At 32.9% G+C, this 15803-nt stretch overlaps 1 protein-coding gene across 22 annotated transcripts in view; it reads left to right on the top strand.

Moving 5' to 3' along the window:
• The window catches only part of DGKB (diacylglycerol kinase beta), a 375368-nt gene that overhangs the window by 121018 nt on the left and 238547 nt on the right, over positions 1 to 15803 (top strand). For all 22 annotated transcript variants that reach the window (XM_068674063.1, XM_068674061.1, XM_068674059.1 and 19 more), the window contains 4 exons: positions 2630 to 2747; positions 5567 to 5655; positions 5736 to 5852; positions 10070 to 10168. In XM_068674063.1, the coding sequence (XP_068530164.1) occupies positions 2630 to 2747; positions 5567 to 5655; positions 5736 to 5852; positions 10070 to 10168 (423 nt within the window). The remainder of the gene's footprint in view (positions 1 to 2629; positions 2748 to 5566; positions 5656 to 5735; positions 5853 to 10069; positions 10169 to 15803) is intronic.

Genomic DNA, 15803 nt, shown 5'->3' with positions numbered 1-15803 from the left:
TTCCGTTGGCAATGTTTTAAAAAGTTATGTGCATGCATAATCATATGCAGCACTTTATTGCTGATTTTTGGCAGTGCACAAGAGCAAAAATTTAATTTGCTATTTTCCAAAAGTGCATTGTGTTTATGTAATGGATTTGCATCAGTTGCAGTCTGTAACACAGTTAAGTGTTTTAATTGGCAGAACACCCACATCAAGACTTGTTTGTTTTTCTGATAAGGAAAATGCCAGCTAAGTTAGTCCATATGTTCTGTTCAAATAAGAAGCAACATATTCACATGTAATAGCCATTCTTCAAAAATAAAATTAAAATGAAAAAGTAACACAAAACTAATGGGGAAGAGGGACATGTTTATGAATAATCATGATTTTTTGTTATTTTTTTTGAAATAGCAAATATTTTTGCTAAGGAAAGCTTGTTGTCATGCATTTCAAGTGCAATTTTACAGATTATGTCTGTTGATGTTCTGAGTTAATGTTAAAATGAAAGTTTGCATTGTTTACTGTTTTTTTTTTTTTCTGTGTTTGTTTGTTTGTTTTTTCCCCCCACAGCAGGATTCACATGGTCTTTATTGTCTAGTGAACAATTGTTTACTTTCAGAAGACTTCAAATCTACCCCGTGTATTGTAGTTTAGCAATACTTAAAAAATAAGTTGAGTGGTGTAGTAAGACGGAAAGAAAAATAGAAGTTGCAGGGCTCCATTTAATGAAATACATGCTCTTCAGCTGCTGGTCATGGAGGAGCTTGAAAGGCTTCTAAGGCTGCACGGCCACAGAATCTAGGGGGAAATGGGAAAACTTCCATACTCTTCTAGCCTGAAAATCCCACATAAGGTGTCTGCTCTGCTCCGCTCTTTTTGCAGAAAGGGGACCCTCACATTGCCCTGTTGTCAGAGATGACATTTGAACTCCTGCTGGTAATATCAGGGGAACTCCACTTAAGCTCTGATCTCAACAGAGGAAAAAAATATTCCAGCTGATTTTTCAGTTCCTTTTGTTTTAGGTAATTTATAGGAATTATTCAAAGCTGTGTTCTGGCTATGACCTGGCTTTGAACCAAATATTCCTAATTTCTTGGAGTACTGATTTTTATACAGGAAAATGTTCATTTTTATTTTTATTTATTTATTTACTTTATCATAAGAATGAAGAAGTCTTAATCATCTTTGACTTGTCATTAACAACTAATTTCTAGAGTAGAGCAAACCAAGCTTTAAAGGACAAAACTCATGCAAGACATGCTGACAAACAACAAAACATTTTTGTTTTTATTTGTAAATATATGTCCACTTACATTAATCATCCTTATCAGTGAAAACCATCATATTATCGAATATCAGCAATATCGAAAGTCAGCAATATTGTATATATGTTCTTGCAGCTTAATACAAGAAATCACAGGCTGTATGAGAACCATCTGTTGATGGTTAAATCCATTCCATTAAATATGAGCAAATTTATGTTTGTAATGAAATGACCAAAAAGATCACACCATTCAGTAAGAAACAACATATCAAACTACTGTAACCTGTTTCCAGGTGATAGATGTTATTAATTACTTCTGTCCCATTAGATATTACATTCATTAAAAAAAAAAAAAAAAAAAGTAAATGGATTTCAAGTGCAATTTTTTTAGGTTAGTCACATTGTTTAATTCAAAACCTTTTCTGAAAGAAAACATCTGACAACCACACTTGTCTAGAAATCTAGAATTTACAGAATTAATTGTGCAAAAATTGCAACGTTAAAATCACACATCGTTTTAATAACCATATAACAACAGTGAGTTCCCAGGATGGTTCCATTAAGAAGGAAGGGAAAAATAGTACAAGTGAAAGCATACTTTCATAAACATTTCATAACATTTGTTCATGTTTTGGTTGTAAGTGTGACTTACTCGGTCACTGAATTGCAAGTGTCAGTCTGTTGATTGGTCTGTCCATGCAAGATTTGACTATAGTGCTAAAGTTAACTGAAAAAATGTAGGATTAATTGTAGAGGAATTAAAGTTTTAGAGACGACATCCAGGATGTAATCCCACCCTTAAATACTTTATTTTTGTTTTACTAGTGGCAGTAGATTAATGTAAATTTGAGCTGGCAATAGATATATTATTGTGGTTAGGTTCGGTATTATTGTGATGTCCCACTTCACATATAATTATGCATGTTACTTATTCTGAGGGTCTGTAAGAATATCTGTGAAGTTTTAAAAAATATATATATTTTTAAACTATTTATTGTTGGTTTGGGGGAGTTTTACTTTCTAACCTGCAGCACATTTATTTCTAGAATTAGTCTAGAGCAAATTTTAGTTGTTTTTAAAAAAATTATAATTTAAGATCAGCCCGGATTTAGTGCTAACGTAGCATTGCAGTGTTGACAACAACCTGGTGTTTTTTTCTGAATCGTTTTTGAAACACATGGGTATACATGAGCTTCTGAAGATTTTTTTATTATATCATTGCCTCTGTATTTAGAATGATTCTACTGTGATCTGATGCAGAGTATTAAATGAAGTAACAGCTTGTCTTTTATGTTCTTCATGCAATCTCCAGTTTTACTGGCACTTATATATTTCATTGTTTATTTTATTAAGTGAAATCTGTTTCTTTTATGTCCTGTGCAGAATGTAAAAGATGATGGGCAGCATGTATGGAGACTGAAACACTTTAACAAGCCTGCCTACTGTAACCTTTGTTTGAACATGCTAATCGGAGTAGGCAAGCAAGGTCTCTGCTGTTCATGTGAGTATAAGTATTTCAATGTCCATTTGTAGCTATTCCTAGAAGTGTTGTAGTCTCTGCATAACAAAGAAGTAGTAGCTTCCTAGGACAAACCCACAGCCAGCACAATGGTGCTTCCCCTTAGTTCACTACATGTATGCTTGAGTGGTCAAGATTCAGTTCTTAATTTTTTAGGACACGGGTCTTTCAAAACTGCTGTTTTCTCTGTTATAATTGCTCTCTGTATTCAATACAAGTGGTGTTCCACTTGTATTGTCTGCTTGTATTCTTTTTTATTTATTTTCCCTTACCAAGCATCATGCTTAAGATACAACCTTTTTTGTTGTTGTTGTACCTCTTTTGTACTTGTGAATAACTATTCATATTCTCTAATAGCTATACTTGGTCTACTAATAGGTACATACTTTAACAATTAGATACTTGTTTAGTATCTAATTCCAGTGTTTGTTTATTTGAATGTTGCACATAATTCATGTTCTGTTATTTGTAAAAGTCAATATCCCAGTTTCCCACAACCTGGCATCAAGACTCCATAACACTTGTAAAGTTTTTGATGTTTACTTGATTTGTGATTATCAGTCTTGCATTAATTTATCATAATAATTGTTTATAGATTTTAATGAAAAAAAAAAAAAAAACCACAAAAAATACTGCATCAAATCTGACCTTCTTTAAATTATTAGGTGCACTTACTACAATTCAATTCCTTAAGTTTTATCTCTGTATTTCAAAATAATCTGTGTTTGACCAGTCTATTACCAGTATGTTGATAACCTAAATCTTGCCAAAAGATATAACTGCTTGAATGTTTCAAGAGATGAATGATCCATAACTCATAAATTTCTTTTTGTGGTGTGTTCCAATGATTAATCTTTTTTTTTTTTTTAAACAAAGACCTGTCTTCTGATTTGAATATGTCTGGTAGATGGTTCCAATGATTGGTGATTGGTTCGTGTTATGCCCTTCTCCATGAGATTAATGAGATCTTTAGTACCCAATGTATTCTGTTCATGATGGTATCAAGTCACATTTCATTGTTCTTTTTGATAGATTAATCAGTTTCTTAGTGTAACATACTTTCTCCATTTTTTGGCATGAAAGATAGCCCATCATAGCCGATCAGGACCTTTCTGACTGTACGGTTCTATTGATTTAGTTTGAAATTAGTCTGAACGAATGAGGGTTTTGGAGTCAGCCATTTCTCTCCCCTCTGTGGGACACAGAACTTGATTCAAATATAAATCCTCTATGTATTGGTTTTCACATTGTGTAATTTCATTCACAATGCTATGGAATGAGAGAGATACCTTTCTTAAAAGCAATTTAAACAAATAGAATGTATACAACTTCAGATTAAGAAACGCTAATGACATTAAATTGAATATATATTAGATGTTGAATTGACTGTTAGATCTTAAAATAATATTAAAGAATGTATCATTTCGTGTCAAACTGATGTAAATTTTATCCTTGTGAAGAAACAGTAAACTTAGATGATTGAAAGAAAGTTCTATTCAACCAATAATACAGATCTTCTCTAGTAGTTACCAGAAATGTATAGACAAATTATATAAAATAAACTGCCCCAGAAAGACCAGCCTTACAAGAGCTTACATTTTCTCTGATGTTGTGTACTTTTTAAAAAAATATTATTGTGCTTGGCATTTACTTGGTGGCAAGAATAGTCCTAGAGCAGCTGAAGAACTTCCACATAGTCCATTCCCTTACCTCATGCACGAAGGGACATGAGTATACTTACAAAACTATTACTCTTTCTTTATCTCACTAAGCTTCTCCTCAAATATATTTTCAAGGCACTGCTATAGATTTCATTATTTGCATTTTAGATTGTGTGGGAGGAAAAAAAAAAAAAAAAAAAAAGAAACTGCAGGAGGCCTCCCCATCCCTCCATGGTCCAATCAACAATGTTACTCCCTGCAGTTTGTCTGATTAATGGCTGCGCCTCCCACTGGGTTTGTGTAATAGGTGCAAGCAAGGTGTTTAGAAGTACTTTGTGCTTAATTGCTGTCGAGGTCAAAAGAGTGAGACATATACCATGCAGGGAGAAATTCATTCTCAGTTTTTAATAGTTGACTCGATTGAATGCAGATATTAGCTGTAGCATTATTTCTTAATCTAGGCACAGTTGTATAGCTGAAGTCAGAGATCTTTGCATTGTATCTTGATATTTGTGTTTCCCAAATGCAGGTAGGGTGATCTTTACAGACAAGATCAACAGCAATAGTTAGCTAACGTGGGTTTGCAGGGAGGTAGAGAAGAAAGCTTCTTTGGAGGTTGTATTTGGGAAAGAAAGAGTTAAATTGGGGTGATTAGATGAAATGCACGAGAACAATTACTATCTGAAAATGGACTAATCAACCATTTAAGATTTATAAATCAATAGAAGGAACAACATAAACTCATTGGCTTTTATTTTTGTGCTTGCCAGCTGCTCTCATGCCTATAGTTTGTAAAATATAGATTTCTTTCTACTGGCAAATGACACCAAGCCATTTGGCAGTCATCAATTTGTCTTTAATATTTTTGTCGTTTGGCAATTATTGTGGAAAAAATGTAGTGAGCTCTGATTTAATTAAGCATTTCCTGTTATGCAATGATAGTGCATTCTTGGATTTTTCACTTGCATAATATTTCCTGTTCTAATTGGCCTTTTGTATTCCATGGAAAAAGCAGTCTAGTTGGAGTTTTCATTGACTGATTGGATTGATTATATAGAGATGACATGCTAGTAATAGTTCATAAAAATGTAGTCAGAAACACCATTGCTTCAGCATCTGCTAATGTGTTTCTTTTTTCAGTTTGCAAGTATACAGTCCATGAACGCTGTGTCTCAAGAGCTCCCGCGTCTTGCATCAAAACATATGTGAAGTCCAAAAAGAACACTGATGTAAGTTTGGGGTAATACTACCTTAACTGTGTACCTGTTAATTTATTAATCCTATGTATATCCACACATTTCTTTTGTAGGTAATGCACCATTTCTGGGTAGAAGGAAATTGTCCAACAAAATGTGATAAGTGTCATAAAACCATAAAGTGTTACCAAGGCTTGACTGGACTTCACTGTGTTTGGTGTCAGATCACAGTGAGTACTCTAAAATAATACCTTTAGCACAGGCTTGAGAGATGAAAATCTGCATGTTTTTCACAACCACAGAATTCAAAAAGTCTCACTTGGTATTGTCATCAGGAATGGATAGTGTGTGTTTAAGAAATTATATATACAGAATATTCATAGAGGGACTTAATTGTTGCAACCAAATAATGCTTCAACACAATATAATATGCTTCAACACAATATAGTGTCTTGATGTACAAATATGCACTCTAAAAAACAGAATTCCTGATATATTTTGTGGAGTCTTATGAGTTTTCATTACTGGTAAAAGTCAAATTTATGGTGAATTTAGGGTAAAACCCTAATGAGTGGTGAATTGAAATGAAATTGAAGGCATCTGGTAGGATACAGCAATTTCAAGTGTCTATGAATAATAGCAGCGACATCTTGATAGTATACTAATCTGTGCACCAAGCCTCATATATACAACTTCTATGCACACCTTATTCAGCAGGAAACAGTAACTGGAACTAATGACATTCAGGGAACACTGCCCTTATAAGTGAGATCTTCATGCTACAGAGAACAATGTCACTATTTCTGTTTGTAGCCTGGGCAGGATTTAAACGTACATGGGGAGGGATTCAGCTGTCTTCTAGTTTTTTGGGTGCCTCCCCTCCCAGTCCCCTTCCTTTTTCTGATATCGTTATTGTTATAGTTATGGAACAGCAGTTTTTTGTTCAGTGTTTCAAATAATAATCAGAGAGTGAGGCATTAGTGAATGTTTGTTTTCAACATACAAATTTGGATGGTTTGTGACATATTTTTGTAACACAAGAATACAAAATATAAAACAGCATCAAAGAAAATGGATCCAGGATACTTTCAGTTTTAAGCTGTTATGATTACTTAAAAACCAATATTTTAGAAGAAAGCAAATATGTAGTCCAGATTGCTGTCAAAATTTGGATAATTTATTTAGAGAATGAAAGACACAATCCAAAATTTTGAAATGCAGATAATTAAATTTAGGTGGAGGCTATCTCTTTTTAGGTAGATAAATTAATGTTCTGCTCTAGATATAGATGTGTTTACATCTTCATAATGTATTTTAATGAGAAATACTTATTGCATAAGGCTTCCTCTTGAAGTCAAAGGAAACTGTAAACTTTTTAGGTCCTCTGAAAAATTATTATCACTCTATTTATATACCTAAATATGAATCTAGACCAGAGTTGTAAAGTTTTTTGCCTCTTAAAGATGCATATAAACATTTAGAGGACTTAATAAGCAGTAAGAAATGCTGAAGAAATACTGAGGCATGATTTTTCATTGATGTCTCTGGGAAGAAAGATATTTTGAGAATATCTTTACTGTCTCTCTGCATGTCTAAATGCATAAATATCAATCAAATTACTGGTTAAAAATGAACCTATGTTTTCTGACATTCAGAATAGAAAGTATTTTTATTGAGGTTTACCTTGACATTTGTATTTTGAAGACTTTTATTCTGTGTTTTCAAGATTTTTATTTTCAAAGTAATGTTATATTTTCAAAATAATTCTTTTTTTATTTAATTTTAATGACTCTGGTGTAATTTCGACACAAGTTAAAAATTAGTATTTTTAAAGTTTGAAACATACTGCAAATTAGATTTTATTTTTAATCCTATTCACTTTTCTTGCAATTCTATAGAGCTTCTTTCACCTCTTTATTTTTATTATTATTATTTTTTTGCTAATAGTAGTTTTTCTTAATTACTGAAAAAAAAACAACAGTGTTTTAAATTTCTAATATAGGTACGATTTTTGAATGGATATTTTGGAGTTATGTAATTATCACATCTTTTATACATTTTTACCTCCTTGTGCAGCAGCACATTCAAGGCTTGTTGCTGATTTATTTTTGTAATGCAGGAGGTTGTTAGTTATTATATACTAATTTTGAGCCTCCTTCTTGCATTTTAAGTATCCTCCTTTTAAAAAGTAATAGGGTCACTTTTAATGTCAAATCACTGATTCAAATCCCCAAATTTAGAGGTGTTTGGTGCTATAGCTGTCATACCGAGTTTTCAGCCAGGCCAGTGATTCCTTCTTCCCTATAGGCCAGTGATTCCTTCTTCCCTATACTCCATATTTTTCTCCACTACCATGGTGGTGGAGAAAAATGTTTATTTTTTCTCAAGCTTTCTCTCCAGAAAATATGTTGCTTTTTTTTTTTTTTTCCTACTTTATAGGCATCTGGTTGTGAGGGAGGTAGTATTCTAAGGGAGTAGATTTATGGTAAGGGAATTTTGGGGAAATTAATTTAAAATCTGCTAAAACATTCTTTTGAGATGGGATGCATATTATTTTATATCATTGTGTCAAAGTTATTTTGATTAAAGCTACATATCTTCTACAAATTCTGTTGTCAAAGATCAGCAGAGACTAATAAGAAGATTAAGCTATTTTTTCATAGATAAGTTTTCATGCCTCCGAGTAGCAGAACTGCTAATTACCACTGAATGTGTGAAGATACTTTTATTTGATGTAACATGGCCTGGTGTGCATTAATTATGGTACAAGTAGCCTTACCACTGAGGCAGAGAATTAGCATGACAAATGATCTAGATTACAGAGCTACCAAAATACCCTCACAATAAGGCTTTAATACTAAGAGTAAATCGAAACTCGTTAGACTTTTATTTTCTGTTGCTAAGTAACTGTCTGAAAAGGTAACTTTGCAGTATAAATGAATATGGACAAGGCTAATATTAGGTGCCATTTAGTTCAAAATTCAGAAATGTTATGTCAACATTAACTGTACCAGATAGCTTTACTGGTAATATGTTCTTTGCAAAGTTTATGTATCAGCAACTGGTATCATTTTATTGTAATTTTTGTAGAGTTCAAATGGCATAGTTAAATGATCTAAGGGAAAAAAGAATCAGTCATTCGAAAAATGTGATCTACAGGTGCAGCTATTGAACTACAGATTGTATAACAGCTATTGAACCTGTTGAACTAATGCTGTGTGTTACCTATTAAACCAGTTAGATCACTTGATAAATAGGATTTTTACTTCAAAATTGATGGTATTTATTACACTTATTGTTTTTATTTAATGCAGATATATATGTCTTCTCAAAAGATAAAATACTCGTGCTTAAGATAAATGCATGTGTTACCTGCATTTAATACACAGTTCATTTGATCAATGCAGAAATAATAAACTTTCATGAAGTTTTACAATAAAACATTGTATTTTACTGTGGCTATCTCTAATACTATGGTGAAGTATACCAATAAATGTTTTGCATGATCTAAGTACACAACTGAGCCTTTGTGTTGTGTGTTTGACATTCCAATTGAATTAAATCCTAAGATATCAATAGGAACTCTTGATTGATAATGCACAATATTTAAATAAGTGTATCATTATTAATATTTGTTGGCATTTTATGTTGATATTATATACATACTTTCCCTTTCTGCCTTTTTATCAATATAGAAATCAGCCAATACTTTTTCAGTCAGTAAACTTGAGGATATTCTTTCCATATTCTCAGAGTAGAACTCTTCTTATTGCTTTCATGAAAGCTAGATGAATGCTAGGAATGAAGTAGAAAAAGGAGAGTAATTTAGGTTCTTCAGCAGTCAATGGAAGCCTGAACATTGATTCAAACAAAGTTTCCCCAATGTAGCTTAAAGCTCTTAGGTATTCTTATATTATTCTCTTATATTTCATCTATATTTTCACAGATATTGAAGCATCATAATCAAATCAGTGGTGAGTTTATAAGTTTCAGATGGGAAGTAGAGTTCTACCAGTAATTCCAAAGACTGCCCAAAATTACCTGAGGTCACCCACTAGCAGTAGTACAAAAGTCACTCAGTGCAAGAAATTGAAACTTTTTATCACTGAAAGCACTGTGCTGATATTACTTTACTGTCATGCAAAGCTCTCATTTTGTGTGCTGGACTACATGTGCGGTTTCTAAACTGGAAAGCATTTTGATCCACTATTCTTCTTCGCTTCAGTATAAATTCACAGCTTTTGTCAATCCTAAGATATTTTTTTTTCACTGCAGTGTGTTTCATTTCCCTTGTAATACTCTAGTAATAGTTAGATTAATTTAGCATATCTAAACCCATTCCATTCCAGGATGTGCATTTTCTCAGACTATAGTAGTAAAATATCAAAGTTGAATCTTTGTTTGTTTTTTTTTTGTTTGTTTGTTTGTTTTTTTTGTCTTCCCATAGTTGCATAATAAATGTGCTTCACATCTAAAACCTGAATGTGACTGTGGACCTTTGAAGGACCATATTTTACCACCCACATCAATCTGCCCAGTAGTATTGGTGAGTTGTCCATATGTTTATTTCAGATTTAATCTTCTGTTGTAGTTAATGGCTGAGACAATGCTGGTACTGACTGCCAGAGGATTTGTTAAATTCACAGGATTGTGTGAGCCTTAAACACAATGGGTAATTCTGGCTGATTAGTTCATGCACAGTGCTTTATCTTCTGTGTATTGCCTTTTCCTTCATGTGAGAATGAACTTTCTGTAGGGCGTAGTATAACTGAAGCTGACTCAGGTTTTATTACTTACTTAGACTGTACTTACCAGAAACTGTATAGGCAGAACACTTCTACATTTTACATCTTTTATAGATCCAGCTTCCCAGAATAATGAAGTTATTCTTATGGACAGTTTTTGCTTGGGATGCATATTGTATATCTGCAATGCTGAGGTCTCTGATCTAAGCCGGAGGTTACCTAGAATGATGACGCTGGTCTTGCAGTAAGCTATGCATCAACGTTATGGTATATTTTATTCTGCAGTAGTGGACAGTAAATTTCTCTGTCCGCAAAAACAATAACTCAATTCAATGAAAATAAAAATGCATTCTAGGTGGTACTGAAAAGAGCTGAGCATCTTATTGTGAGAAAGATATCTTTGGAATTAATTTATGTTATCAGAGATTAAAACAGTTGCTATATACTAATGAAATCATAGCATCATCATATGTGTGGTCCTCTTAACTTAAATATACATTAGAATAGAAGTAAGAAGTTTCAGGACTTAAAGAATGATTTACAGCACTGTGAAATAGCAAGAAAAATTACCTTCTAATCTTGAACCTGTTTCTGATAAGAATATTTATGTTTGCTGTAAATTACTTCTTTTCTGATTAATATTTTCAGCTGTTCATTTGTCAATCTGCTAAGGGATGAATGCTAGACTTTGATCTTCAACATGAGTAAACTGATAGTATTCCATTGCTGTCAGTGAAAGTAAAACAGTGGAAAGCTGGCTATAGTATTTATTTATTTAACATTATATAATAGTATTATATACTATTATAGTATATATTTATACACTATATATATAGTGTATATATATATATACTAACGGTATTTATTTAACATTCGCATGTTTGTGCAGAGTAATAAGAGTAGTTACAAGGTTTATCTGTAATGGCTCTTTGATATTATCTGGTCATGTTCTGAATAATAATTGCAAAAATGTTACAATAATTTTGCCAGATGATTACATTTTGCATTATATTATTTAATTTTCAGGATTTTAAGTCATACTTTAAATGTAGAAATTCTGTTTTTGCTATTTGGGAGTTTTTATTTATTGTTACGTATTTGCCATTCTTCTAAACTGAATAAACCCTCTGCATGAAATTTCATCTTCAATTATATTTGTGTAATTCCATTTCCTCTTCAGAAGAGGAAGACGTATAGAAGAATTAAGATTTTTATTTCACAAGTTGAGTTTACTTAAGTTGTTTAGAGGATATATAAAACCTCTCTAGAGTCAAAATCATCCTTGAATAGGTTAGTCTTCTCTGCAAATTTTGAAGGCATAAGCAGAAATAAGTATGTTTTCCTGTATCAGAATCATGTTTCAGTATTGCATACTAATAATGTAACATAAAACATGTATTTCAGCACTATGTTAGTATATGGTTAAGAATGGAGAATATGTTTTGCTGTGATTTAAAGGGAACTTTATAATTTTGCAGTATATTTATTCACCTAGTAGCTTTTTTTCAAAAATGCATTAAAATCCTGTGTTACAAATAACACATCAATGACCTAATTCCCCTTAAAAACGATTACGTACAATATACATGTTGTTTATCTCAGTATTTTTTTAATTAGTTTCTCCCATTTTCTGCTAAGGGGATCCCTTTTGAAAAATGTAGGGCCACCGTGAATATGAAACCAGCACTTTCAGTAATGGCAATCAAAACAGTGACTGTATGGACACTGAAATTGACTAAACATATAATAATAAGAGTGTCTGTTAATAGAAATGCGTTAAGACACAGCACATCATAAGCCTGACTGTGGAAGTTTTTCATTTAGGACATGAAGTTGGTTTCAATGATCAAAAATAATACACCTTGAATATACCTTGCAATGTTACTTCTATGCAGAAGGCAAGAAAAAGCAGATTACCATTTTGGCACAATGTTACAGTGCCTTTCACAGCAGATTTACCCTTGAGGACTTTAAGGTATCAGAGAAGAAAATCTCTTTCCTGCTGCTGTGTTTTAACCCTGGCAGTCAGCTAAGCTCCACACAGCCACTCAGTCACTCCCCCTGGCAGGATGGGGAAAGAGTCAGAAAGGAACAAGTGAGAAAACTTGTGGGTTGAGATAAAGACAGTTTAATAGGTAAAGCAAAAGCTACATGTGCAAGTACAGAAAAACAAGGAATTCACTACTTCTCATCAGCAAGCAGTTCAGCCATTTCCAGGAAGTCAGGGCTCATCACATGTAAGTGTTGCTTAGGAAGACAAGCCTTAATTTAAAAATCATACAGAAAATATCCCTTTGACCAGCTGGGGTCAGCTGTCCTGGCTGTGTTCCCTTCCAGCTTTGTGTGCTGCCTGTCTAACTCACTGGCATGACAGTGGGAGAAACAGAAAAGGCCTTGATCCTGTGTAGGCACTGTTTAGCAACAACTAATATATTGGTGTTCCAACACTGTTATTATAACAAATGCAAAATGCAGCACCATACAAGCTACTATGAATGCATCAACTCAACCCCAGGCAAAACACATATACTACCATAGAAGTTAAAGGCATTGTGGGAAAAACAATATGGCACGTGGAAAAAATCTTGTATCTTTGGTCTCCCTTTCATCTGTAACTTTGGAAGTCCAGACTTCTTCTGGAAAACTGTCAAAGTTCATCTCTGACAAAGATGTCTTCTCATTGGTTTTCTTTCTAGAATATGGGCAAAATCACTTCCCATCTCTTTATGGAACTAAGAAGAAGTACCTATCTTTACCTCTTTCTCATCCAGTATGTGTCATTTTTTCAGTTCTTGTGACGTCTGGTTTAGATTCTTTCTGCTGTCATGAAAGGAATTTTTTTATTTTATTTTTTTCATAAATTGCAGCTAAAACATCAACATATATTATACCAGACTTACGAAACTGGCCTCTCAACTGCAATTTGTTGTCCAGGACAATATCCTCCATTTTTTCCACTTCCTAATACCCAGTGATATCCAAAACCACTGCTGCAACTGTGAAAAATAAATAGAAAAATTGTCTTTCTTGATCTTAATATCACAGAGAGTTTCTTTTCCCCATAAACACAGTCAAGAAATCATGGGGAAGTATCTACTCCTGAAGTAGATACTATGTATATTGTGAAAGAATCACACATCTATCTAGAGTCAATATCATATAAAGATTTCTCATATTTCACTGCAATACTTTTAGATGTTTTAGTGGAATGTAGTCTGTGAACTTTAAAACTAGTCCATTTTTACTTTTTTGTTTACTATATATAAGGAATGTACAGCGAAGTTTTTTTGCTTTAGTTAAATGAGTTTTGTTATAAACTGTGTGTAGGGATCTCAAGTGATAGTCTTTTAATAGATGTCAGATACACTTTAAAGCTACTCTCTTTTATTTCAGTAACATTTTAATTAATTCATACTGATTGAATAAATGTACATTGAGACTTGTTTCCTAATGAGGGCACATTTAGAGGAAAGGTTTTGCATCATTCTGATATCCTGTGGGTAATTATATTCTAATTATATGGTGGGGGGAAAAAGTCTATAACTCAGTGCTGATATTGTTCATTGGACCCAATTAATTACATGCACATAATGAAAGTTCATGATAAGGTTGACTGGCACTGAGTTTAAAAATCTTTAACTCAATTGAATCCTAGCCTACCAAGAGTACAGAATTAGATCATAACCATGTTAAAAACTGGGTATTGGAATGAGATGAGTGAGTAGTGAGGGAAAAATGTTGGTCTCTCCTTATGATACAGCTCATCCCTACCCACCCCCACCCCCTTTTTAAAGCTGAAAGGAAAAAATGCTACCATACCTTTTATCTTATTCATTTTCTGCCATCCTTTACTTTACTCCATTTATTGATGAACACATAAGATGTCCTAATTCTTATTTATGTTTGTAGAAAAGTAATTAGATTTTTCTACTTCCAAGCAAAATAGATATAATGACAAATCCACCAATAAAATCCTACTATTTAATAGATGTTTATATATTTCATAATATATGATTATTTTGATTCTCCTAACATTAATGTGAGTTCTAGAATTAAGTCTTTTTTACTAAATATCTAACATAGGTTTTGTAAACTATAATTAAAACTGTTAATTTGGGGGGTGGGAAGGAAATCATGGGATAAATTGTAAAACATTAGGTACCCTGAATACAGAGTGAGCATTACTATATGGCAGTTATCACTGTCTCCATAGTAACCAGTTTATTTCAAAGGGGGGGCGGGTGACATGGGTCTGATGGAATATAAAAGGCAAGAAGTGAACAAAATTAAATTTGAAACTGGATGCAATTCTTTGTGTTTGATTTTCAACTTCATTTTTCAGCTCTCTGGGAGATATTGGTCATCATGATAAAAAGTTTGGAAGAACTCACTTTGTTACTTTTCTCTTATAAATTAATTTGTTTTTTCTTTTGTCTAGTGAAAATGCTCAAAATGTTTTAGGACAAAATCATATAAGCATAAATTTTATATATAAAATAACTTTGCGTATCATAGAGTAAATTTATTTATACACATCCAATTTAAAATAAGTAGAATTCACTTGACCTCTTATTTTAAAACATAATTAGTTGTACGTTTTGGTTTATTTGATTTGGGTTGGGCTTTAGCATTTCATTGTATAAGAATATAAAAGTTCAAAAAATCTTTTGGTTATAACTACTTCTATTTAGATACAGAAAACAACATACACAACAGATGACTAGTTTTAGCTAAGGAATATTCCTCGTGCAACTAAACAATATACATTTCAATCAGTAGCTTCAAACTTACATGATTTTGTATAAATATAGCAAACATGTTGAGATGCTGGCAAAAACTAATACAGATTTAAAACTGAAAATTTTGTACAAGAATTTCTTTCCCTAGCAGTATTCAGAGAGACTAAATAGCTTGTGCATGCACTATAATTACAATGTAATTAAATAGACAATTTTTCCATGTTTGGTAATACATTTTAGTATTATTATTTTCCTGTGAGATAGTTAAATGTTACATAGGAAAGCAGAGATGCAGAGAGAGCAAAAGGGAATTAGCAGTCGTTGGTTGAAAAATGAGCCTTCTTAAACCTCTTAACCCCAGAAGCTGTGGATGCCCTATCCCTAGAGGTGTTAAAGGCCAGGCTGGATGGGGCCTTGGACAACCTGATCTAGTGGGTGGCATCCCTGTCTATGTCACGGGCGTTGAAGTTAGATGATCTTTAAGGTCCCTTCCAACATGAGCCATTCTATGATTCTTACAGGTTTTCAATTGCAAAAATGATTCTTCTGTTTTTGTTATAGTAGAGATCAGTTTTAACTTAGTTGAATCCAAGCTTAACATGGAGTGCAAAAAGTCAGTGTAGCATGTTTATGAGCAACCAGATTCTTTGAAGCTGAGTTCAGAAACAGCATAAGGCTGTTACATACCACAAAAACA

Source organism: Anas acuta, chromosome 2 (genome assembly GCF_963932015.1).
Source record: "Anas acuta chromosome 2, bAnaAcu1.1, whole genome shotgun sequence".
Taxonomy (NCBI): Eukaryota; Metazoa; Chordata; class Aves; order Anseriformes; family Anatidae; genus Anas; species Anas acuta.
Note: the sequence above shows the minus strand (reverse complement) of the source record. Positions and strands in the feature narration are given on the sequence as shown.